We start from the raw sequence: 26,750 nt of genomic DNA on the forward strand, positions 1-26,750 counted from the left end.
TGTCTATTTTGAAATTTCTTAAAACCGAATTTATAAACTTAAATTTTGGGTTGTCACACAAGTGCCCTGGTAACCCAATGGAGGAGTACCGGTGAAAATTATGATTCTCGAGGAGGGGGTAATAACCGCTCCAGAGGACGCGGGGGTCCTTGGAGAGGTCGTAGAGGACGTGGAGGCCCACGAGTTTGTTTCAATTGTGGGGATTCAGACACTTTCGAAATCAGTGTCCTAAGCCGCCAAGACAACAAATGGCTGCTAATACGACTTCCACGTCAGAAGGTCACACAGTAGTGATGACAGATGAGGAGTTTGCTAGATTCAACCAGATGAAACTTTCTTTTTCCTCGCAGTTTCCATCCAGTCAAGTGCCTTCCTCCGCAGCGTTTGTCCAAACAGGTAATTCAGTTGCGTGTGTTTCTTCTGCGTCTCGACAGTGGGTCATTGACTCAGGAGCTTCTAAGCATATGACAGGTAATCACTATTTTTTCTACGTATTTGCCCGTCAATTCTGGTCCTACCGTTACCCTAATAGATGTGTCTATAACCACTGTTTTGGGTAAAGGTAGTGCCACTGCAACGTCCTCGCTACCCCTTAATTCTGACCTCCCTAAGTTTCCGTTCAATTTAGCTTCTTATATTTTTTTCATATAAATCTCTCTATTTATGGTATAAAAAATAATGATAAAAAGATAAAATTTCATGTATTAAACATGAAAATTTCCAGAGATTTGTTTGTAAGTAAATAAAGTATTCGTCAAAGAGTACTTAAGTTTTGATTGAGGTAATCAACTTACTTTAATAGAGAAGACTAATTATAAGGTTTGATATAGTAAATACGGTCGTTTATATCATGTATTTGTATAGCAGAAATGTAAGTTGCACTTGCGTTTGTGGTACGATATTTCATGCAATTTTTACGTGAATGCATTTCCCAACAACATTATTTACAGCTTTTATTTTTAAAAACAACTACAGAAATTTCAAGAAAAAAGAAAATTTCTAGCTTTAATTGGTCAAGAGGAAACCAGCGGACTAGTTTTCACATCTGTACAGTACTCACTCGCATCACAATTTCTGAGTCTGCGTTGTTTCAGACTCCCTGATTACACTTAGAAAAGCTATACCTTAAAAAAGAGGGAAGGGTAAAAAATGAAGCACCAAAGTTACAAATTAACAGCAAACCTGCGATAAAAAAGTGTACCAATCATCTAACCTGTAAAGGAATATATCACCAAAAATGAAGTTAATGGATAATTTTCTAATCCATCCACCATCTAATAAAAAATCCCTTCTTTGGAGCTGGAGTAGCTACAGAGTTGGTGCCCCCTTTCCTGAAATTGAACCCCAATTGCTGAGTATGATAGTCACTTGTGAAGAAAAAGAAAAGGCAAATGCATAAACAAAAAGATAGATAAAGATCATACGATTTTCCATAGCATTCTCCTTGACTTTAAGTGAGACTAGAATAGGATTAGATGCCATAGACTCAGAACAATTGAAGGGTCATTTTTAGTTTGTTCTGTTTCCACTTTGGTAGCTTATAAAAGGCATCCTTATTCATCCCAAATTTCTCCGTGAACTCTTGTGAAGACAAATAAGCCTGCAGAAAGTTATTGTTCAGTATCATTGGAAACATCAATTAGCACATTTCAAAATTTTCCTCAAAGCATACCTCCCGCTTGGTTACATCAATTCCAACCGTAATAAGATCAGTTGATGTGGTCTTGAGTCGGTCATAAGGGTATGTTGGAAGTCCATCATCATCTTCAACATCACCCTCTTTTACATCTTCCTTTATCGTTTCTGGTTTTGAATTTTCCTCTGGGCTTGGTTTTGATGCATCGGTGCTTGCTCGACCTGCAAGGAATTATATTTCACATTTTTGGAAAAAATAAAGTAAAGCTTATAGCAAGAAAATATACCTTTAGTAAAGGATGGAATGATGACTTTCCGGGCTGGCAATGGCTTGTCAAAGGATGCTGTCAATGCCTCAATAGCCGCTGATCTAGAAACCAGTTTTGTTGAATCAGGAGTTACAGATTTTGGATAAACCTTTCTCACCATTGGTGGAGGAGTTGAAAGGTTCCTTGTATTTGGGTTCTCAAAATTAGCAGCCAGGGCATTGAAGGCAGGAGACCTGCCCCTAGGGCGAACTCGATCAGGGCTGGAAGACAAACTTCTAGAACGTTGAGGTTTTTCAGATGTATTAGACCTTCCACCATAAGGTGTTCTCCTTTTTGGTTTCTAATAACACAAAACAAAGAAATCAATACCTTAATGCATCCTAATAGGAAGAAGTTTCTGCCATACAGCAATCAATATGTAGGCAATAAACCTGAATAGAACACAGAAACCCATATTTATTCGTCTTTCAGGACAGTAGTCATTGTAAATGGAAGTAACAAGAAAAGGCCAATTGATTTCAATTTCTGATCGCATACTTGCACTGAATAAGACGGTTTTGGGGTGGATTGCAGAGGAATTTTTTTATTATGTAATTGTTATAAACTAAGATTGGGCTAGAGTCACTCAATTGGGCTATAATGCACATGGGCCAAACAACACTAAAAGATTGAATCCAACCAATTAACTAGTGTAACCCATGACCTTATAAACCCATATATTCTTTCTTATTTTAACAAAGAGAAGGCCAATTGAATTCGAGTTCAGATTACATAACTCATTCAACAATAATGTATTTAGATGGATTGCAGTGGGAATTTCTTCTCTTCTACCCTCCCCCACCACCCCAGGCTCTACTACACCCACTCTCATACTCCATGATACAAAAGACTAGAAGAGTGACGTCCAGACTTTCAACTAGTAATTTCTGAACATAGTAGCTACACAATGTGTTATGGAAAGCATATCCCCTCCATGAATTCTTAAAGGAATGGAAGAAAATAGATTTGCAAAGAAAGTAGCAAGGAAACAGAGGAAAACTAGAGCATCCATACATGAATGAAGTTCATAGAGATCAACATTATCCAACATTGGCATATCCTCTCACTCCTCTCTTTTATTAATTATTGCTTCTTATTTTCTTGTTATATTATAATAATAAGTAATAAGTAATAACAAACCCACAATTTGCATCCTCCAAATTTTGAAAATGACATCAGATTTCCAGTCAGGTCTAGTAATTCGGAGGCATTTCTATTGGGCATAAAAGCATTGTTTTCATATTGAACAGACAAGTGGAAAGTTAACATTTCAAGCAATGGCACTCATAGCTTGCACTTCATGACTAGATGTTGGTGCTGTATTCATGTTTGAACCAACTTAATCTTTAAAAGAAAAGAAAAAAAGCATTAATGTAAACATCAATGGGATGGCAACTAAAATAGATGTGCTAGCCAAAACAAATAGGCAGACATTGCCAAAAAGAAGTCAAAACATGCAAATCATCAGAGTGAAGAAGACAGAATATGAATCAGAGCATGATGCATGAATTAATCTATGCATCCTTAAATAAAAATAAATTTGTTGGAAACAGATAAGAGGATAGAAAAGAACTTACAACCACTGTTGGAGTACCACCATTTTTCACTATGGCAAGTTTCCTTTGGAACGAGTCTCCATGCATCTGTAATACAAAATATCTCTTAGCAAATCAGTATACTTAAGTTCAACCTTAACAACAGGATCACTTACAGCAGCTTTCATAGAGTCCCAGGTGAAAAAGCGAGTAAAGAAAGTAGGTTCACTCCCTTCAAAAACAATGTATATTGGAGCCTGCTGAGATAATTTCTCCAGAAGGAAATCATTTTGGAGAAATTTCTGCGAGGAAAGATATATACAAGAGAAAGTGTAAATGAGAAAAAAGCAGACTTGAATATCTCAATTTCCAACAGAAATTATAAACTAAACATCAAGTTCAAATGAAATTATGCATCATGGAGTGTAATAATAACATGATCAAACCATTGTGGATGAACATGCTTTGAGGACTTCAGTTGGCCTTCTGAAAAAAGTACAACTGCCTCAAGCAATTAGTGGCTTTTGGATTTTAAATCTGTCATTGAAGAAATTTTGCTGTGGAGCCACTGAGAAGTCAACATATCTTATATTGTTTGAATGGACCTACATGAATACTATACCAGCACCACTTTCATGCAAGGTTAACAAGTGCAACATTGCTCAACTCAAGAAAAAGTATTTGAGACTGAAACATGGATAACAACTGTAGAAGCATTATGATGCATGCTGGGGGAAGGGATACTGCCACAGAGGTAGACAAGCACAAGGAAAGCTAAATTGACAGAATCCTATTTTTGTTATAATAGAATAGTTTAGTTCGACTAGAACTCATAGATAGTTACCTTAGTCTCACTTAGATTAGGAGTCATTATATTAGCCTATATAAAGGACATCTTCAATCAATAATAGAAAAGCAAAAATTTTAGAGAAAACAGGGAGTTTGGGATCTCAACAAAAATCCCAGTGTTTCCTCTCCATCTTTATTCTCATCCAAACACCTTTGCCTGTGACGTGAGCCTGGTTGTCCATATCAATTGGTTCCTTGCCAGCTTCCTTGCCAGCATCATGGGCGATAATATTGCAGACCACTCCCATATCAAAGCACTGATCGAAGCAGTACAAGAACTGAAACAAGGCATGACACTATTGCTCCAAGACCGTGGCAAAAATCTAGTAGTTGATGCACCATCATCTTCAGCAATTTAACACACAGAGGAAGAAGCCATCCCTCTAGATGAAGATGATAACATTTTCAAATCTCGCTTCACCAAAATGGATTTTCCAAAATTCTCAAGACAGGAAAATCCATTAATTTGGCTTCGTCGTTGCGAACTATACTTTTGCAACTCCCGCACTCCGGATCAAGATAAGGTGACTTTGGCAGAGCATTCAATATGACAGGAGAAGCACAACTATGGTATTATCAAATCCTCTGAGACAAACCACTAATGTCATGGAGTCTTTAAAGAAGTTTGCAAGCTCCATTTTGGATCACCACAAAGCATAAATCCTCAAGGAAAACTAGTCAATTGGAAGCAACGAGGCCGCCACATCAACAAATACATCTCAGATTTTCAGCTCCTACTCGCCCGTGCTAATACGGTCTGAGTTGATCAACAAGTGGATTTATTCACGGCTGGACTAGATGAGCTCCTTTGTATTGATGTAAAACGCACCAGACCAGAATTGCTAGCTGAAGCCGTAAATATGGAAAGAGACTTTTATCGTAAAATACAATTGATGACAACAAGTTCTTCTAAACAGCCCTATCACCTTCTTCTTCCTCCAATAGGATATATCTGAGATTGATATACTAAACCCCAGCCAGAACAAAAACATAACTTGAAAGCTCCTCCTATTCATTGGTTATCACCTACAAACCAAGAAGAGTGCAAAGCTAAAGGCCTTTGCTTTAATTGCGATGAGACTTGGTATTGAGGACACCGCGTTGCAAACACCTATTTTGTATCCTGGGTATAGATGATGAAGAGGACACTTTTGAGCAAGGAATTGAAAAAACAATTTTTGTTGAAATCTCTCTACATGCAATCATCGGTGATAAAACAGGACAAATAATGAAAGTTGGTGTAACAATTGCAGGAGAACATCTTGTTTCGTTGATTGATCATGGAAGCACACAAAACTTTAACAACACTTCAACTACACAAAAACTAGGTTTACCAATCATTCCAAGGCCGGGTATGAAAGTAGTTGTTGCGAATGAAGAACACCTACCAAGCTTCGGGTCCTGCGAACAAGTCTTGGTGCACCATGGTTCAAACTGTTTCTTGGGTAATTTCTTTTTACTTCCATTGGCAGAATTTCATTTGGTACTAGGAGTTAATTGGCAGAGCACCGTAGGACAAATTTGGTGGGAAACCATGCAGTTTTGTCTCAATGGGAGAAAAGTATCATGGTTAGGAGAAAAACCTAGCAACAACATAGCATTGAATGCAATCCAACCAAAACTTCTTAGATGGCCTCCTGGATGAGTTCACTAATATTTTTATATTATCATCAAGAGCTGACCTTGTGGTAGTATGACCTTATCGGTACCCACAAGGACTAAAAGATGAAATCGAGCAGCAATGTGATGAAAGGCTTCAAAATGGCATCATTAGACCAAACAGATCTCCGATAAACCGAACCATTAAGATGTACCAATGGTGCTTAATCCAGGATCATCCTCACAAGTAGGTAAGATTTTTGCCTTGGGTAGAATACTGCTATAAACATCTTTTCATTCATCACTACACACCACACATTTCCAAGTAGTATTTGGAAGACCACATCTTAAGTTCTTGTCATATGAGCCAGGGCACTCTAAATTGGATGTCGTGTGTTATGAAAGTAAAGAAAGTAAAGAGAGGATTTCTAATGTGCTGTCATATATTGTCTCAAACTGTCATATAAAAAAGAGAATGCAAAGCCCTATAAATAGGTGCTAAAAGACTACGAATAGGATACAAGTTTCCATATGCCTTACCTACCTAAATCCCTAAGACTGCCTAATCTATAGAGATTCCAAATACTATATCTATATTCCATGACACTCCTCCTCAAGTTGGAGCATATAAAAAAGAGAATACAAAGCCCTATAAATAGGTGCTAAAAGACTACGAATAGGATACAAGTTTCCATATGCCTTACCTACCTAAATCCCTAAGACGGCCTAATCTATAGAGATTCCAATACTATATCTATATTCCATGACACTCCTCCTCAAGTTGGAGCATAGATTTTAATCATGCCCAACTTGTTACACAAATAAGTGATAACCCAAAATAACTAAATAACAAATAACGAAATCCATTCAGGACATTCCCTTGAAACGAAAGCTGAACGCCACCAATCCCACGAACAACGAGTGAACACAAAGTGACCGAACCAGCTTGAGATTGGACACTCCCCCTACAATGAAAGCTTTGAACGCCACCAATACCGCAACCCCAGGTGAACACAAAGTGGACCGAAAAAGCTTGAACACACAAGGTAAAGAAGACAAACTCCAAACCGAAAGACACAAATTCTTTACCAACTGCAAGGAAGCATCTTTACTAACAAAAAGGAAGCACGCTCCAAACAATGAGCATAAAAAAGGAGAGAAAACGAAGGAGAGACAGCACCAAAACACAAAACGAGACAGCACCAAAACACAAAACGTGACAGCACTAAAACACAAAACGAGACTCCATCCTTCTAGAGGTCAAGAATATAGAGACCCCCAGACGCAAGCCCTTCACCAATAACCCTCTTCGTCAGAAGATCCCGAGGCAACAACAGCAACACATTTATACTCAGCCATACCCACCAAAACTGATCACAAAACCACACAAAAAAAAGGAGCCTGAAGGGGTACGAAACAACCTGATCGTAAAACAAAAATCAATGGTCCAAACTAAGTCCAGAATCGAGGAGAGGGGACTCAAGCGACCCAAGAATAGGTGACGGAAAATTTTCCGGTCACCGGAGACACCGCACGTGCCGGCACGTGAGCTTCACGAGCTGTCCAGAACGGCGTCAAAACATCCAGATCCAATCGCCGGTCACCGGCGATCCTCCCTAGGTGGGCGGTGATTTCAGCGGAGCGAAAAAAAAAAAAAATTATTGTAAAGGCTCAGATACCATGTTACGAAAGTAAAGAGAGGATTTCTAATGTGCTATCGTATATTGTCTCAAACTGTCATATAAAAAAAAAAGAATACAAAGCCCGATAAATAGGTGCTAGAATACTACAAATAGGATACAAGTTTCCACATGTCTTACCTACCTAAATCCCTAAAACTGCCTAATCTATAGAGATTCCAAATACTATATCTATATTCCATAACATCGTGGATGAAGCTCTAAAAACTAGAAACGAGGTACTACGCGATGTAAAGTATCACCTTCAACTAACACAATCACAAATGGAGCAAACTTATCGTGTTCATAAAGACGTAAGTTTTGAGCAAGGGCAATGGGTTTGGTTGAGGTTGGAACTATACGGGCAACACTCAGTTTCTAGGAGAACTCACCACAAGTTGTCTCCCTGATTTTATGGTTCATTCAAGGTGCTGAAAAAAATAGGAAAGGTAGTATATCAAGTAGCCATCCTTCGGATTCCAAAGTACATGATGTTTTCCACATTTCCCTATTAAAAGAATACAAAGCCCCTCTCCAACTATGGTAAACCCTCTACTACTAACAATGGACTATCAAATACTCATTCAACCAGCTACAATGCTTAAAACCAGAATAAATCAGGGCGTTCTAGAGATACTAGTGCAGCGGGATGGACTAACAAAGGAAGACGCACATGGGAAACAATGAGACCGTACCAAGAAAAATTCCCAAACATCAAGCTGGAGGACAGGCCTCAAGCTTGATGTCCCGGAAGGGAGTAATGATGCATGCTAGGGTAAGGGATACTGCCGCAGAGGTAGACAAGCACAAGGGAAGCTAAATTGGCAGAATCCTATTTTTGACATAATCCTATTTTTTGTTATAATAGAATAGTTTAGTTAGACTAGAACTCATAGATAGTTAGCTTAGTCTCAGACATATTAAGAGGTCATTATATTAGCCTATATAAAGGACGCCTTCAATCAATAATAGACAAGTAGAAATTTTAGAGAAAATAGGGAGTTTGGGCTCTCAACAAAAATCCGTGTTTTCTCTCTATCTTTATTCTCATTCAAACAACTTTGCCTGCGATGTGAGCCTGGTTGTCCATATCACATTACTGGCATTTACAGCAAATAAAAAAAAAAAAAAAAACAAATAAAAAAAAAACCTTTGTTGGTTCCAAGAGCTCTTAAGCCTATTTTGGCAAGTGGTTCCTAAATCTCACCAAGATAAGACAATGACTCATCTAAGCTAGGATTAACTCTATCTTGAAGTCATGGAAGTTGAGAGAGTTGTTATAAATGCCCAGGGAAGATTGTATCATGAACTCTGGCTAACTGGAATTGCTATAAAATTTTTAATTAAATGTTCATTAATGTTCATTGTTTGTGATTTGTTGCCTACTTGCCTTTGAAGTGAATGTTCATTGGACTAAAAAATAATAAATAATGTTTATCAAGGTTCAGATAGCTATGTGAATTGGCTCATGGTACACCAATTGAATGCACAGATTTCAAAACCCAAAAGGCCAAAACTGAGATTGAGAACTGTTAGAGAGATATGTGGGAAGTTGAGAGATTAACTCTTAGCCTAGGGTTTTGAGGTTGGGATATGTGGTGTCATCTTCTATTACTTTGCAAAAATAGCCTAGCGTGTATAGCTTCTTCAATCAGTAAATACACACTGCTTTACAGAGTAATACAAAACTGCGACCGTAGAGGATACCGGAAACCACCGCATGCGCCAGCGTGTGGAGTCGGACCAAGCATATTGAGGTGGATTGCCAATTCGTTCATGAGCTGTGCATGTTCAAAGTGTTGATCAGCTGGCTGATTTGTTTACGAAGGGACTAGGTAGAAGTAGAGTTGAGTATATTTGTAACAAACTGGGCATGATTAATATCTATGCTCCAACTTGAGGGGGAGTGTTAGAGAGATATGTGGGAAGTTGAGAGATTAACTCCGAGGCTAGGGTTTTGAGGTTGGGATATGTGGTTTCTATTCCTCTGTATAAATAGCCTAGCATGTATAGCTTCTTCAATCAATAAATACACACTGCTTTACAGAGTAATACAAACACTTCTCTCTTGATAATTAACAAGAACCTAAGCCTCAGAAAGATATATCAATATATAAGTTCCTTCATAGCAGCTTATGTCCCAAACCAAAATTTTAAGTCAAAAGACAGTCAAATGTATACCTCACCAATAACTAAAGCCTGCTTTTTATTCTTGTTTTCCACAAGCTGCCCAACCCAGACATAAATATCTGAAAGACAGTCTAGGATGAATATATCTTCAGTCAAGAGGTCATCCTGATTGAAATTGTAAATTTCTACCACCTGCAATCCAAATCTCCAAAGTATCATTGAAAAGAAAATCAAAAACAATAAATTCGAAGCTGACTGTATTTCTAATTTAAAATAACTGTTTTGAAGTAAAAGAATTTCACTCAATATTTATGTTATAGATCACAGGTATTAAATGATAAAGCATAACATGTTTTAGGTTGTCTTGAAATATGAATATGAACTGATACTATATTCCAAAGGTGTGTGTAAGTCAAAAGAAAACACAGATATTCAATCTCCAGGTAAAATTGCAAAGTTAAAGTCCTAAATAAGAGCTGGAATAACAAAAATATGATAAAATAAGGCACCTTCAAATCTCCTGAAGAGCATTCAGCACCCACCCACCAAAAAGGAGAACAAAACACAGTTAGTGGAACTATAGCAAGTAATACAGTGCAAAAGATTTATATTTAGTCATTTTTGTTTGCTCCCAGGCTCCCGTGGAGTGGGACGGGGTTGATCATGTTCTTACCATTTGAGAAGGTGCATGAGAACAGATGAGGGTCACTTTCATTATCCCTTTCAATCTTCTGGCTAGAGTATTCAGATTTACCACCCAAAATATCCCAGAATTGTTCAGATTCTGCACCTTCTTTGTGCAGTCTAGACTGCATTTCAGGCTGCAAACAGTACATAATCAGTCAGTCAGAGAAAGATACCGAAGACATTATGGTAATGAATTATGTGCTTGAGTGGTTTCACATCATCTTAAACTAAGACTAGAGTGGATAAAATTTATATGTTTACTTGATCCAGTTGGATAATTTTTGCATTGATCAAGCAAGTGCACAAATTTTGTGGACAGGTGGTGAGGGTTCAAACCTAGGTCCTCTTCAGGTTCTAATGGCATATTGCATTGTGTAGGCCAGCCTTATCTAATATTTAGACAAGACTTGATCAAACAATTCAAATACCTAATATACAGAAGGCTAATTAAAATGAGAATCACTAGTTAAATTAGTAATTCATTTTTGAGTATTCATAATTCACAAATTCTGCAAAAGGAAAATTCAAGAAAAAGAACAATTGAAGTACAGGTTGGATGAAATGATGCTTTTAAGAGGTAAAAGATAGAAGCCAAAAACAACCTTTATAAGATCCAATTGCCGCTCAGCAAGATCCTGGTCATCAGAGGTTGTAAGATTTCCATACCACGTGAAGACAGAGGAGCCACTGTGTAGTATGTAACAATATGACGAGTTCAAGGATGATGCCACCTGATTTTAATAGAAAATTATGTTTCTATGCCATACGTTATCTCAAGCTACAAATTGCAGAACAATAAATTATACCGCTATCACTTGCTAGAACTTATCTTCATGGAAAAATAATAATATTTTGAAATAAAAGATCAAAAATGGCAGAGATAACAACTTTCAATATCACACATAATGATGCCAGTGAGAGAAGGAAATATATTGAAAAATGATAAGCTTGTGTACCATGAAGCCTAGTGCTTTCATGGGACATTAATCATTTGTGTCATGATTGAAAAAGAAAAAATTACTTTCTCAAGGCTCCTCTAGAGCTCAGCTCATACTTTACATTAATGTGGAAACCTGAAATCTTATTTCCAGTATTTAGGTATGTTTCTTTTTGAGAAATACTAATGTTGAGGAAAATGTGAAGAAATACTAGTCGCCACTTGATGCGTTCATACTTATTCATACTGTAGCTCAAAGGATATTCATGTATATATATATATATATATGTATATATATATATATATATATATATAGGAGTTTTATTTATTTAAGAAATCAAATAGTTTTATTTTCTGTTTTCATATTCTTACATGGAATTTTATTTTCCCAGTATGGCTGCAGAAAAACAAAGTTCAACTTCATCCGATATTAAATCGGATCCTGAAATTCCATCCATAACCAGCCAAGGAAATTCTGATAGCTTCTCTCTTCCCATTATTGGACATATATTGAATGGGGAATAACTATCTCCAAGGAAGTTCCAATAATTTCTCTCTTCCTATCACTAGACATATGGTGAATGGGAATAACCATCTCCAGTGGTCACAGTCGGTTATAATCTTAGATTGGGCTAGAGTCACTCAACTGGACTATAATGCACATGGGTCAAACCACACTAAAAGATTGAATCTAACCAATTAGCTAGTCTAATCCAGGGCCTTATAAACCCATATGTTCTCTCTTATTTTATCAAAATGTGGGGCTCTTAACACAGTCTGTCATGATGTCACATGTGGCAAGGGGAAGGATGAGTATCTTACTGATACTATTGTTCCTCCCAAGCCTAGAGATCCAAAATTTAATGTCATGATGTCACATGTGGCAAGGGGAAGGATGAGTATCTTACTGATACTATTGTTCCTCCCAAGCCTAGAGATCCAAAATTTAGAAATTGGAAAATTGAGTATAACATAGTCATGTCACGGCTGATCAATTCCATGACAAATGAGATTGGAGTAAAATTCTTGCTTTATAGTACTACACATGAGATTTGGGATGCAGAGGAAGAGTTTTACTCAAGCAAAGAAAATACTTCATAGATTTTCAAGATTGAAACTAATCTTCATGATCTATGGCAAGGAGATCTTGCTGTCATGCAATACTATAACATCCCTTTGCGTCATTGGCAACAGTTGGGATGTGTTTGAGGAACATCACTGGAATTGTCCTGATGATGTTAAAAAATTCAGAGAAATTGTTGAAAAAAAGGATATTCAAGTTCTTAATGGGACTGAATACGAATCTTGATAAGGTTTGAGGAAGGACTCTAGGACTAAAGCCCTTGCCAAGCATCAAAGAAGTATTTTTTGAGGATCGGTGGAAGGAGAGATGAAAGAAAGTGATGCATAGAGAATTCACTGCCAGTCCAGCTGCTGAAAATTCAGCATGATCCCTGCAGAAAACCTGGCCATTCTCAACTTCTCATGATAATTACTTACTACCTGATCATTTCTTTGTCTTTGATGGACCATATTCATGTAGTATTCTCTTTACTATCTTGTCACTTCTAGTTAAATTTCTTGTGGTGGTGTATAATAATAATAATAATAACAACAACAACAACAATAAATAAATAATGCAGTCTCCCTGTGTCATGTCCCTTTATCTTTGGCAGTTACATATTCTTGTGTGTCTCAGTCCAACATGACACCCATGTCCATATCTATACTTCACAGGTTTTGACTTAGTTCTATATTGTGTTAGACCAATGGAAAATATTAGCAAATATTAGTAGATGATCTACTTTTTGAATTCCTTCTTTCTTTTTAGGAGAGGATGAATCTCAAGCTCTGACTTGGTTCAATAATGTGTTAGGCTAATCTAGTTTTTAATTAGTTCTTTGTGTGCCTTTAAGAATATATTTAAGAAGGCATTAAACTAGGGCAAGAGTGCAAAGGAAATCCAACTACAAGGAGAGTTTTGACTTGGTCCTATATTGTGTTAAGCCTTGGAAACTATTAACATTCATCAGGGAGCTGAATAATCCATTTTCTTGAATTTGCTTCTTGTTAGACATTATATGGTAGAAGTATATTTGATATGATCTCAGTGATTGTGTGTATAATATCTTAGGGATATTGTGTATAATATCTTAGGGATATTATTGATTCTTACCATAGTTAGTGTGCATAGCCTAGTATAAATATATGTATCCTCTTGTTCAATAGTATGAAATACAGAGTTTTGAACACTTCTGTTCCATCAATCACTTCTAGGAGGGATCTCATCATAGATAATAAGTTTAGGGTTTTGTATGTTCCTATAGCCATCAAAGAAGGAAAAGAGAAAGTTTCCATTTCAGGGAGGAAAGGTTTCAAAATAGATGAAATTTCTTTACTTGTCCATATCATTATGTTCTGTAAGCTGTGCAGTTCGTCATTTGCAATTGATAAGGAGCAGCAGCCAGATAGAGACATTCACAAGCTGGCTGCTAGCAGAAGATTAACTTCTGTTTTAAGAAACTGTGATACTCTTAAAGACAAGAACCCTTGGGTCTGAAAAATATATCTATTGGAATTGGTGCAGTGGTACTAAACTTTTTGGCTATACTTTCCAAGTGTATTGATTCTTTTATAAAAAATATCAAGGTCTATTGATTTGCTAATACAATAAGAGCCAGGGTATGGTTGAAAGTATTAAGGAATTTGAATGGAACTAAAAACTGGCCAGAGAAGAATGGTCTGTGCAACTTTGCAAAAGGTCTAAGGTTCTTAGGAAACAAGGAGCCAGACACTGTGTCTATGTCATTCTGAAGTTGACGGTGAACCTAAACCATGGCAGAAGATTCTTTGGGTTTACAGTCTTGGTTGCATGACAACAGTATATCTTAGTGGCATAATAAAGAGCATGGGCCATGGACTATGCTTTATATGATTGCAAGACAACAGTATGTCTTTGGAATCATACGATTTTTCCACAAGATCTGGGATGTGCTTTATATGATTGCTTTGGGGACTACAGTAAATCAATTTAAAGGCATTAGCATCAATGCATATATTTGTGAACTTCATGGAGCAATAAAGAGCATGGACTATGCTTCTAACTTGTAACTATAAATTCATAACCAGTTTAATAGTTTTTTTCTGTGCGTGTTCCATGCACAAGATAAGTTTGTCAAGTCAAGGTGTGCATATACGACAATGATCAATCTTATGAGCACTGCCCCATGGGTATAAAGAAAACTGTGGAAAGAGAAATACCGGAACAACTTGGATGGCTTGCATATTATCTGGTCCAGTACCCTGTACTCGAAATAATGCAATACCATCTTCACTGTATGTATCATCGGGAAGTTTTTTTCCGGCAAGAAACTTCTTGTATCCTTCACTAAGACCTCCCTGGTGACACATGCAAAAAGTTACCAAACTTCTAGAAGTGGCAATTAACTTAAGCAGGATTATCTGATCAAAACTAATAAAACCCTTTCAAACCTTGAAAACAATAAGGCTCTGGAATATAGCAAGGAACTGGATTGGTTCAAATCCTTCATAGATGCAAGCCTGAAAAGTGTCCATATTGTCACAAATATGAGCATAAGGGTACGCCTATAAGTGTTTAAAAATAGGTCTTCTTAGGGAATGCAATGTACCTGAGTAGCCAAGAACTTCATGGACTCGACCATTTTACTTGCCTGTGAAGTAGCTGAGATTTGATCTTCCTATATATTCCATAATTTAGTTGCACAGTCAATACTGTTATCAATAATTATTTCAAGCTATCTCCACTTACTCATGACACAACAAAAAATTACTCCGTACTTCATAACCCTTGACAGTATGAGATAAGGAGATGTCGCTTATAAAGAGAAAAAGAAGCACAGATGAACAGAAAGAATTCTAGAATTTTCTTCAAAGTCTAATCAGACTCTAAGGCATTTTGGATTAGAACATCCTAGAGATTCTATTATCTTTTATGTATAAAAATGATGAGTACAAGAAAACAAGTACTCCCACTGTCTCATATTAAACTCGAGATGTTAGATTCGTCTTCACTAGCTTTATGACTTTAGGTTGTTTTAACTCTTGGACTGTATTGAACCTTCTTAATGAATGGTAGTAATTCACTCCTATCAATATTTTATGCCTTGGTCAAGCTAAAGAGGGAAAAGTATGAAATACTAGCCATTCTTTGGTTTTTGTGACTTTAGCAGAGGGCTCAAGGTTATGAAATCACGTAGATCTTTAAAAGAATTCATCTGAGTCACCTTTAAGAGAATGGTATGACTGATTCTCTCTCTCTCTCTCTCTCTCTCTCTGGCATCTCCACAATAAACCTTTCCTCTAAATTACCCGTGAGAGATATAAAGCAAGAATTGTGGCAGGTATACAAACTTATGGGGTGGATTATCAGGAGGCTTTTGCTCCAGTTGGAAAAAGGAACACTGTGAGAATTCAGTTGGCATTAGCTGCTCACTGCAATTGATAACTCCTACAGTATGATGTTAAGATTGCATTCCTCCACGGTGACTTAGAAAAGGAAACCTACATGAATATTCCACTGGGCTTTGAGAGAAACACCGGCAATAAGGTATGCAATTTTAGGAAAGCCCTTTATGGGTTAAAATAATTCCCTAGAGCATGGTTTGGAAGATTTACAGAAGTCACAAAAAAATGTGGGTATAAACAAAGTCAAGGTGACCACACTCTTTTCAGTCACTCGAAATAATGAGAGAGAAGCATGAATTGAAGCTGAGATTAGTAATAGTTTTAGAAACAAAGTTACTAAGAAAGCACTTCCTTGGTATTAAGATGGCATATTCCAGTAAAGGAATATTCACATCTACGCAATTAATCTATTGGCAGAAACAGGAAAGATTGGGTGCAAACTTATCTCTACTCCATTGGATCCAAACCATAAGTTATAAGCTAAAGAACTAGCTATTCACAAAGAATGTACCAGAGGCTGGTTGGTAGACTCACATACCTAAAGAACTAGCTGTTCACAAAAGAATGTACCACAGGCTAGTTGGTAGACTCGTATACCTTTACACTCAGCTAGACATAGCATACCCTATGATCCCAAGAGAACCTCATCTTCAAGCGGCTTAAAGGGTTCTATACTGCTTGAAAGGAAGTCCATAGAAAGGAATTTTGTTCAAAAACATTGATACTCTTACTCTAGAAGCTTATGCCAACTGCTGACTATGCAGGTCCCCTAGTGGATAGAAGATCAGTTAAAGGTGTTGTACTTTTCTAGGAGGTAAACTAGTAACATGGAGAAGCAAGAAGCAGAATATTGTGGAAAGATCATCTGCAGAATCAGAATTCAGGGGAATTGCTCTTAGAGTATGTGAACTACTTTGGTTGAGGATCAATCAAGATAATTTGAGAGTCAAATGGGAAGGCCTTGTGAAGCTCTATTGTGAAAAGTTTTCTGCTTCTAACATAGCTCATAATCCTATACACATGAAAGGGCAAAGCATATTGAAATTGATAGACATTTCATCAAAGAAAAATTGGAGAAAGTGTTAGTGTGCATGTCCTACATTTGATCAGAACGTCAATGAGCTGATTTTCTAAGAAAGGGGCAGAACAGTTTGAGTTCCAATGATCCTGTATCCAAGCTGGGAATGGGAGACATCTATTCCTCAGCTTGAGGGGGAGTGTCAAGGTGTATATGAGCTGTAATCAATTTGTAATCCATAAATACAAGGTATTCTGTCCGGACTTAGGATTTTTTTTGATCTACCATATAATACAAGGTAATTCAGAATTCACTTCTTATCTCTAATTTCCCACATTCATTATCATCATCATTTACTGTCTACCCTAACCCCCATCTACCTGCCCACACCACAACTTACCCACACTACCACCACTGCTCGATATTAATGTAACTTACCATTGGAATTTGTATTTTTATATTTGGATTTCAAATAATTTCATATTTTATAAATTGAAAATAGTTGGATTTGAACATATTTTCATCGATGTTGCTGTGTAAACAAGCTCTACTGCCCTTCTCAAACAGCTAGTTTCATCGATGTTGTGTGTATAACAGGGTAATGGCTTAGGCATTGATATGTTCAAAAGAGGAGAAGGCACAGTGGTCTTAACTCTTAAGAAACACCCATGGAAGGGGAGAGAGAGAGAGAGAGAACCAGTGGAGTAAACTGATCAAGAAGCGAGAAAGTCTCCGTGGGGAAAAATAAAGGAGTAACTTGGATCTTGTACTTAGGAGATAAATCCCTTAGATTATTAAGTGAAAAGAGAGAACACATGAGAAAACTAGAGAATTGAGAGCAATCATAATGAAGAGTTAATTTTTTGCTTGGGGTGCTGTACATTTTGCAGTTTGTTTTATATATCTTGCAGTTTGTGTTGTACTTTGTTGTTTAGTGAATACTTAAATTTTGATAGATATTGAATATAAAACATTTGGAAGAATGGAGAAAGGAAATACTAAAGCCATTACCTCAACACTTAGCTTCCCAAACCACGTTCCAATAAGATACTCCTCTTTATCTTCCCCCGGATAAGAATACTGAAATATGAAACAGTCCCCAGTATAGAACTTTGACTGATCAGATTCTGGAAGAAGAGTCTTCTGTTGACCATTTACACGCCAAACCTGCATAGCAGAGGCAATATATGAGATACATCAGAATGGACACCACTACATTAGCAACAAATATAACATTTTAAAGTTGCAGGGCTCATCGTCTTCAGACTAAATCCTTCATATACTTCTACAGCAATGATCACTTTATTTATGTGTAATTTCTTTGACCACAATCATTTCTAAAAGTAACTTCCAGTCATAGATCTTTGTTGAACAAGTTTATTGCTTTTAAGATAATGCAAAAATCAATAGATATAGAGCACCTGCAAATCCCCCGTGCAATCTATACAAGGTTGAGGTTCTTCTTTGGGAGGAGAATCTTTCATAAGACCCTTCACGTTAATCCCTTGGCGTTTTAAAAGCGCTAGAGCAGCATCATGAAAGAAGAAAAGTATAAGAGCTGGTAAAACGATATAGATGCAGAAAAATCATGCATTTGGTAAGTATGTGCTATAAGTTTTGTTAGATGAATAAGGGTTAGTTAGAGTTAGGTGCTTATTCTCTCATTTGAATTTCAAATCCTTTGGCTGGTACTCTTCCAACCTTTGTATAAATAGGGTTCCTCTTGTACAGAAATATATGAGAGTATACACACTGTTCTTGTATTTCAACATTTAACAAGTTTCAAAAAGAACAGAAAACCATAAAATGTGAAACAACTGAAGGATTCCAAAATATAATGAGATTGGAATTGATGAGATATGGAAAAACACAAAAAAGTGAAGTTACTGACCAGCAACTCTTCCTTTACCATCCTCTGGTGCAGCCACATCAGTTGACTGGGGCCAAGAGGCAAACTTTTTGTGAAACATCACTGTCTCAAATCCTTCAATCAAGCGAACTACATGACATTTGGTTCTATCAAGGCCATGTAACAGTTCCTAGAAGGTGAAATATATGATGTCAATGAAAAATGGCAAAATTGTAAATTGACTGAATAATCTAAAATATAAAACACATAGATCAGTACATCTGCAGCAACACTTGCAGTTTTCCTTTCATCAAGAGAAGTATTCCTTCCCATCCACACAAAAGCTTCAATTCCACAATCAAGAATGTAGCATCTATTTGTATCTAGCATGTCCTTCGTCAAAGAATCAGCATCAACAGGTTCTGGCTGCCCTTTCTCAACTCTGAAATGGTAAACTTACAATTGTCAGAGTTGATATAGTAAAAATTCCCAGAGAAGATTAAAAATTTTCATTTTGAACTAATAAAAAGATTGAATTTATTCCACTTTTGGTCTTCAACAATAGTGGATGTTACGCTGAAATTTTGATAAATATTGATATTGATTTTTTTTAATATTAGTATATTTGAATATATTTTGGATAATATTGATATTATCTAATTTGTTTAAATATATAATATCAAAAGAGTTTGAACTTATCAAAACTCTTATATCCTACAGCTATAAACAGGACCTCTTATTTCTATGTATTCATCCTAGGAAATAATCATGTAAATATCCTGAAAATATTATTCAGAGATCACAATAAAAATGTGATCCTAAAAGTAAAAGCCCTTCCTCCATGATGATCATGCCTGTTGATCCAAACCTCCATTAAAGATCAAGCCATTTGAACTCGGAGGCCCTTCAACGAAAAACAAGCTATATATACAAGCCCTTCTTTGAAGATCAAGCCACTTGAATTCCGGAGGCCCTTCAATGGAGTGTTCAAGGCATCCAATTGAAGAATCAAAGGACCATTCAGAGATCTTGTACCCACACCGCATTGATACTCGTTGTAATCAAAATTTTGAATTTCAATATATATATTCAATTTTCTTTGTTCACAAATTGGCACGCCCAGTGGGACAACTCTGCCTCTCATCTCTTCATAGGAACATACCATTCAACCGATATGGGGGCAAACCCTGTATGAAATTTGAAATCGAGGAAGCTAAACAATACTCCTTGGCATGAGTTGAAACGGCCTCATATCTTTCAAGGTTCCTTGGCACGAGCAAAAACGGCCTTATATCCCTAAAAGCTCCTTGGCACGAGTAAAAACGGTCTCATATCTTTCAAGGCTCCTTGGCACAAGTTGAAACGGCCTTATATCTTTAAGTTGTAGTGTCGAGACTTCAATTCCCAGAAGGCCCAATTTTCTTTGTTCATAGTGGCATTTCCAATTTTTGTTCTTGACTTTGATTTTTTTCCACTTTTAGTTTTAGTCCTCAACTTTAAAATAAAAAATAAAAAAATGTTTCACTTTTAGTCCAAAAATGTCCAAAGTTTCCTTAAATATAGCAAGGCAAAGTTTGGTTAAACTTTCACAAAGTGAAGGCAATTTGGACTAAAAGTGGAACAAATCAAAGTCAAAAACCAAAAGTGGAAATACCAATATAGTCGAGGACTGAAAGTGGAATAAACTCTAAAAGGGATTTGTCTTCCCACTCCCTTTTCCTACACTTTGTCAGAGTGGCTATGCCCTCTTGACTGTCATTTTAACAAGACTGAAGCAATATTTGGCAGTATCCATAAGACACTTTATTCTGTAGTTTGTATTTATATATATGATCTGTTGTATACTGTGGTGAACGAAGATGAGAATGAATCCAGGCATACTTAAACTTCTGCTCTCCTCGGGGAAATTAATATGTATGTTCATGTGTGTACAAATATCTGTAACTGGTGTTTATATTTTTCACATCTAGATCCATTAATCTAGATAAGTTTTGATGTCTGAGAAATGAAGCACTGGAAAATGTTTGACAATTGGACATTGGTAATTTAGATGCTCTCTAATAAAAATCAAACGAAGGAATGTCAAATAAATAAAATAAATTACCGATACAATCTGCTGAAGATAGCAACAGCACTTTTAGTGTCCCTCTTAGTTGTTTTCCTTGGAAGTGGAGCAAATCCACCAAACAGACCCCAGAATTCCCCAGTATCAGCATCAGCCATGAGTTTGCCATCCTCTACATCAATGCATAGACATATTTAAATCAAATAGTCACTATTGACTAATGTATCATTATCCAATCTACCAGGCATATTATATGCTTACCAATTGCAGCCACCTCACATTTTCCATCATGGTAAGTATCTCTTATGTACTGAACAACTTCAAGTGCTTTGGCCCTCTCTTGAATAGATGAATTGACACCACTGAATTGGAAGATTTTAGATTTGGTATCAAGGATAAAGATGTCATCATGATTGAGAGAGGACCGAGCAAAAAGAACCTGGCCAATCACATAAAAAAACAGCTAACTTCAAGTACAAAAGACATACTTCGAATATTATAATCTGAAAGACATGAGCTTGCCTCTTTTACATGTACAACATGCTTCCCTTTGCATACAAACAAACGGATCTTGTACTCTTTTGCTTCAGCATGCTTGAAACCTGATGCAACTCCACCTTCTTGAGGGATTATACATGGCTTGAAATAAGAAAGAAACTTCTCAGTTTCATTGCTTTGCACTTCATGATATTGAACAGCACGTCCTCCAAGGACTGCATCTAGTTCAATAGTCTTAACGGCTGCAGTACCAGCTTCATCCTATACAGAGCAGTAAATAGTGTTTTATCACAAGACATTGTTATAAAACAAAGCTATAGTGGTTAAATCACATGGAAGGTAAACTTACCTGACTAGTATCTTTTCCAAGCCAATAATGAATATCATGTCGTAAGGCGCCACTTTTCAAGGCAGTGGTCTGCATAAAAGGAGAATTAGGGATCTTACTGATCTTAATTGGCCACAGCAAACATAAGAAAATGTAGATATTAAGAAATAAGAAGCATACTTTCCGGGAAATTTGCAGAGTTTGAGGTGCATTTAGCCAGTAGCTTAGAATATTGTGACTATTAACCGTTCAACTCATTTTACATACTAATTGCAGTGAAATGTATAATCGGTATTTGCCATAAAACACAAAGCCAGTGGTTCACTTTAGACATGCAAAGCAAGGTTGGTGCCCAAGGGATTCTCACTGGCTTGTGGAATAGATTATCAGGACTTTTGTGCCAGTTGCAAAGATGAACACAATAAGAATTCTTGTCTCTGGATGTCAGCTATAATTAGCCAGTTTAATATGGTGATGTGAAAATGCATTTTTTTTTTCACAATGACTTAGAAGAAGTATGCAAGAAGATCCCACCAAGCTACACATAAATATAGCTCCCATTTGCAGACTAAGAAAAACACCATAAGGTTTAAAACAGTCACTAATGGCTTGTTTCAAGAGATCCACTAGAACAATGGTAAGCACAGGCTACCAGCAGAATAATAGCCTAGTTCAACAGAAGTTATGACTCTCAATTGTGTAAGTTGCTGACAAAGTAGTGACAGGAAATGACCAAGAAGGAAGACCGAGATTGGGTCAACCTTTGAAATATTTCCTAGGCATTGAATGGTCAAAACAAGGATTTTTCACGTCTCAAATTTCTTAACAGAAGTATACTACTGATCTTTTGAAGGACACTGGGATATAGCTTGCAAACCATCTAGCATGCCCATAAATCCAAATTACAAGCTTGGGGAAGAAAAAGAGGATTCAACTGTAAACAAGTAAATGTATCAAAGATTTGTTGAGAGACTTATTTACCTATCTATCACAATTATCAAACAGCTTGGCTTTGCTTATGCAGTAAGTGTCATAAGCTAGTTCATGCACAATTCTAGGGAGGTTCACCTACATGCAATGTAACACATACTTCATTATCTAAAGGGGTTTAAATAAAGGGAATTATGCTCAAGAAAAATGAGAGGTTTTAATAAGAGGCCTACAGAAATGCTGACTATGCTAGCTCAGTACAGCATAAGAGATTTACTACAGGAAATTGGATGTTTTTGTAGGGAATCTCATCATCTGGAGAAGTTAGAAATATAATGTAGTGGCAAGGTGGAATGCTAAATCAGAGTTCAGAGCAGGGGTTCACGCGATATGTAAGTTACTATGGCTGAAAATCATGCTAGAAGACTTGAAAGTCAACTGGCCTATGAGACTATTGCAATAACAAGTCAGCAATCAGTACTTCTCACAATGCAGTATAACATGAATGGACCAAGCACTTAGACAAAACCTCAAAAAGTGGTCTAATTTGTAATCTCTTTGTTCTGTCTAATTCTTCTAGACATTCTTGCTGAAGGGTCAAGAATCCTATATTTCAGACTTTAGTTTCCAAGTTGGGGAATTTGGGAATAATTTATTCTCAAGCTTGAGAGGAAGGATCAAGAATAGGAATATTTAGGTGCAATGAGTTGCTTATTGATTAGAATTGATTTGCTTTAATTAATTAGAATTAGGAGATAATTAAGGAGGTTTGATGAGGATTTATTTACTTGAATATGTAGACTTTTCATGTATAAATTCTGACTGAGAATGTGAGATGAGTAACTGAAATGATAATGATAAGATTGACATGTGGGAAGACAGAATCCTTTATAGAAAAAATGACGTTATTTGAAGCAAGACATAAGTAGCATCAGTTAAGGAAAAGTTGAGAGAAAATCAGATGGCTTTGACATGGTTGAACATGTACTGTGGATGCACTTGCTAGAAAGAGTGATAACGCTGAGATTGGAGGGGAAAAGGAAAGCCAAAATTTACTTGGACAGATAAAGGATTAAGTGTTTTTGATAACCAAGCTTTATACTAAGGATTTTCATCCAATTGAGAGCATCATACTGTGAATTAAATTGCAATATGATCTTTAGAGGTACAGTTAAGAAACAGTTAATGTAGAACAACAGAGTTGAGAAAAATAAACTCTTCCAGAGCAAAAAAAAAAAAAGAGATGATGCTAATGCAATTTGCTTGGTTATATCATTTTGCCAATCAGTAATAACTAATAAGAATGCAGCCTCAGCTTTCATATAATCATATATTACGGTTCAGAGTTAAAGACCAGTTGATTATAAATAATTAAAAAAATGAAGAACTTTCAAAGCATATTGATGCTAATCACATATGTAAAGCACATAAAAACAGCTAGTAGAAACCTGAGGACTAAAATATGAAGCAATAACAGAAGGTATACACATATAGAGGTTGATTGCTATTATCTCTGAGAGGGAATTGTTTGGGAGACACTTTCACATCCTTTATTGTCTCAAATGATCAATTGGCAGATCTCTTCAAAGGCCTAGAGTTAAATACAATTGTAATAGACTCAGAGCCTATGACTTACATGCTCCAATTTGAGGGGAGTGTTAAGCATATGTAAAATATTAGCCACAAAAAATACTTTAGAGAATCCCTATAGATGTCTCTGATTATCTTACGTTTATCCTTTGGTGCATATATATAATATATGGTCATATGGATCACGGTAACTTATCTCAATACAAGTGACTTCTTCATTTTTCTCCCAAGTTCTAGAACATATATCAAAAGATAAAAGGGCTGCGAGAGAAAATAATTTGAAAAGGCAGTGAAAAGAAATCTTCTCATATGAAGAAAATATATATATAATCAGCAATCAGTTCCATACCTTTAAAATAATGTAAGAGTCTGCTGTATAAAATTTTCCATAAGACGACTCAGGAATAGGCACAGGATGAAAATTTTCAATATGCCAGATCTCAATCCCACTATAAATGTTCAAGGATAACAACCTTGGTCATTCCTAGGTGATAAATTAAATCTAAGAAAATGCAAATGCATTAGGAAACAAATATATAGAACCATGATAATTTGAGTTAAAATGAATTCTCAATGATGATAGTTTTAGTTTATATCGTTTTGCATTCTAACTTATCTATCCTTATATATATATATATATATATATATATATATATATATATATATATATATATATATTATTATTATTGACTTCTGCTCAAAAATTCATACAGGTTTAGAGGAATAAACTAGTTTAGATGTTTGTTAGCATTGGTTAATTTGTGGTTCCCTTCTTTCCATTCAATTCTCAATACTCCTCTAGTCCTCTTAAGCCAATGTTCTGCATTGCTAAATGATCTAAAAAGGATACGCCTTCTGTCCTGCCCCTTGGAAAGTTGCATCCAAATTTGTCACTGAAACACCCATGGTAATTTGTAGCGTCCTCAATTGCTTCTGCTACTTCATCAACGAGAAGGGCTGAAAAGATATCATAAATAGAAAAAGAAAAACTAAAAGATTAAAGACAGGTGGGAAATAAAGCAACAACAATCCAAAAAAAAAAAAAAAAAATTGATTACTAATAATCCAGTACAGCTCCCAACAACCATACGAGTTTTGAGAAAGAGCGCTGTTTTGCTTCAATTCCAAAGCACAATCGGGAATTTAGGAGATAAATTATATATTACAATCTTCTTTGCGTTTCCCATTACAGATGAGCCCAGATTCAAATTCTATCAGGGATGAAGCCAAATATATATATATACACACACACACACATGCAGACAACTGATATATGTTATCTATCTCGATTTCACATACTGGAACAAAAAGAAATGCAATTCAAGATTTTAAAATAATAAAAGAAAAAAAAAAAACGAAGAGATAGATTGCAGAATTGAAGCAAGAGCTTACATAAAATTGAGGCGGAAATGAGATGGGATCAACCATCGATAGGTTGCAGAATTGAGCAGAACGGAAATTTGAAACCGCCAATGAAAACGGAAAGTCGGAGTAGTAATGTTCGTATATGAGATATTGGACAGCGAGAGAGTGAAGGGGAACGCAGAGAGTGGCGAGGCGTGCTCTTCACTAACGGTAGAAGAGGCAGGGGCAAACAAAACTTGGAAATTTTTGACACGTTGTCCCCGCTCAAACTAACAGCCTGAGCGAGAAGCCGCCAGATGGATTAAAAATAAAAATAAAAAAATAAAATCCGAACGTCGTACTACTAAGAAGGCTATCACGTGCATGGTTATGTCTACTATATATAAATATAATAATATAATATAATTGTTTTTTTTGTTGTGAAATATAATATAATTGTTGAACATATATTATGAATATGTTAAATTTCAATCTTAAAAAAATATTTACTCATTGTAATATTTTTTAACATTTTAATAATAATAATAATAATAATAATAATAATAATAATAATGTTAATAACAACAACAACAATAATAATAATAACAATATTTACTTAATTTTTTAAAATTATTTTTCTATTCTTTTATTAACTTTTTTATTTTTTTTGGTAATAATTAAAATTAAAATATAACAATATTTACTTAATTTGATTTGTTTCTTTCAACTATATTTATTATTATTTTTTTTAAATACTTATGATTTTTTACAATGTAGTATCTGTTCTATATTTTCCGCCTAAAGAATCTAAGCCCCCACAACCGGGGTTTGAACCTTTGACCATCACACCACATGGTAGTTGCCCAACTATATATATTTATATAAATTATAATCTATTATTTCTTGAATCTTTCATCCTAAAAGAATATAAATGCCATACTATAATTATTCTAAGAATACATTATCTTGTATTTAGTTAAATAAAACATTATTTGTTAGCTGTAGCACAAATTATAATTATCTAAAATTAAATAGTTCACATAAAACAACAATTGAGATTCAATTATATACACAAGGAAAGCTTATGAATTCATATGGTATAACTTAATTAAATAACCATTTAATTACTATTTGACAACATAGTAAACTTATTATAATCATGTCATTTTTAACAAAAAATAAATTAAGTTTACTAACTCATCAATATCACATTAAAAGGACTTGATTTACTTTAATATGAAAATTATTAGGACATTATTTTTATTTTGGATAACTATTTACAGCAATACTCATATTTAGTACTACTTTTATTACAAGTTGAAA

The 26,750-nt window shown here is 35.7% G+C and overlaps 1 protein-coding gene across 2 annotated transcripts; it reads right to left on the bottom strand.

The window, feature by feature from the left end:
- Positions 1-978: 978 nt before the first annotated feature.
- LOC109191722 (villin-4-like) lies at positions 979-25,695 on the bottom strand. 2 transcript variants are annotated; one of them, XM_019342374.1, is made up of 24 exons: positions 25,476-25,695; positions 24,934-25,040; positions 24,433-24,532; positions 21,585-21,653; positions 21,260-21,496; positions 20,999-21,176; positions 20,777-20,909; positions 18,952-19,114; positions 18,715-18,862; positions 18,245-18,345; positions 17,835-17,990; positions 15,010-15,078; positions 14,852-14,920; positions 14,621-14,758; positions 11,025-11,153; positions 10,409-10,556; positions 10,245-10,255; positions 9,787-9,927; positions 3,655-3,780; positions 3,521-3,586; positions 1,923-2,244; positions 1,673-1,857; positions 1,425-1,600; positions 979-1,331 (listed from the first exon to the last, which is right to left on the bottom strand). In XM_019342374.1, the coding sequence occupies exons 2-23, from the start codon at positions 24,987-24,989 to the stop codon at positions 1,487-1,489; spliced, it is 2,859 nt and encodes a 952-aa protein (XP_019197919.1). In that variant the 5' UTR covers positions 24,990-25,040; positions 25,476-25,695; the 3' UTR covers positions 979-1,331; positions 1,425-1,486. The 2 variants fall into 2 exon arrangements, with proteins under 2 accessions (XP_019197919.1, XP_019197920.1); XM_019342375.1 differs by lacking the exon at positions 3,655-3,780.
- Positions 25,696-26,750: the final 1,055 nt, after the last annotated feature.

The sequence above is a fragment of the Ipomoea nil genome, unplaced genomic scaffold, assembly GCF_001879475.1.
Source record: "Ipomoea nil cultivar Tokyo-kokei standard unplaced genomic scaffold, Asagao_1.1 scaffold1719, whole genome shotgun sequence".
NCBI lineage: Eukaryota > Viridiplantae > Streptophyta > Magnoliopsida > Solanales > Convolvulaceae > Ipomoea > Ipomoea nil.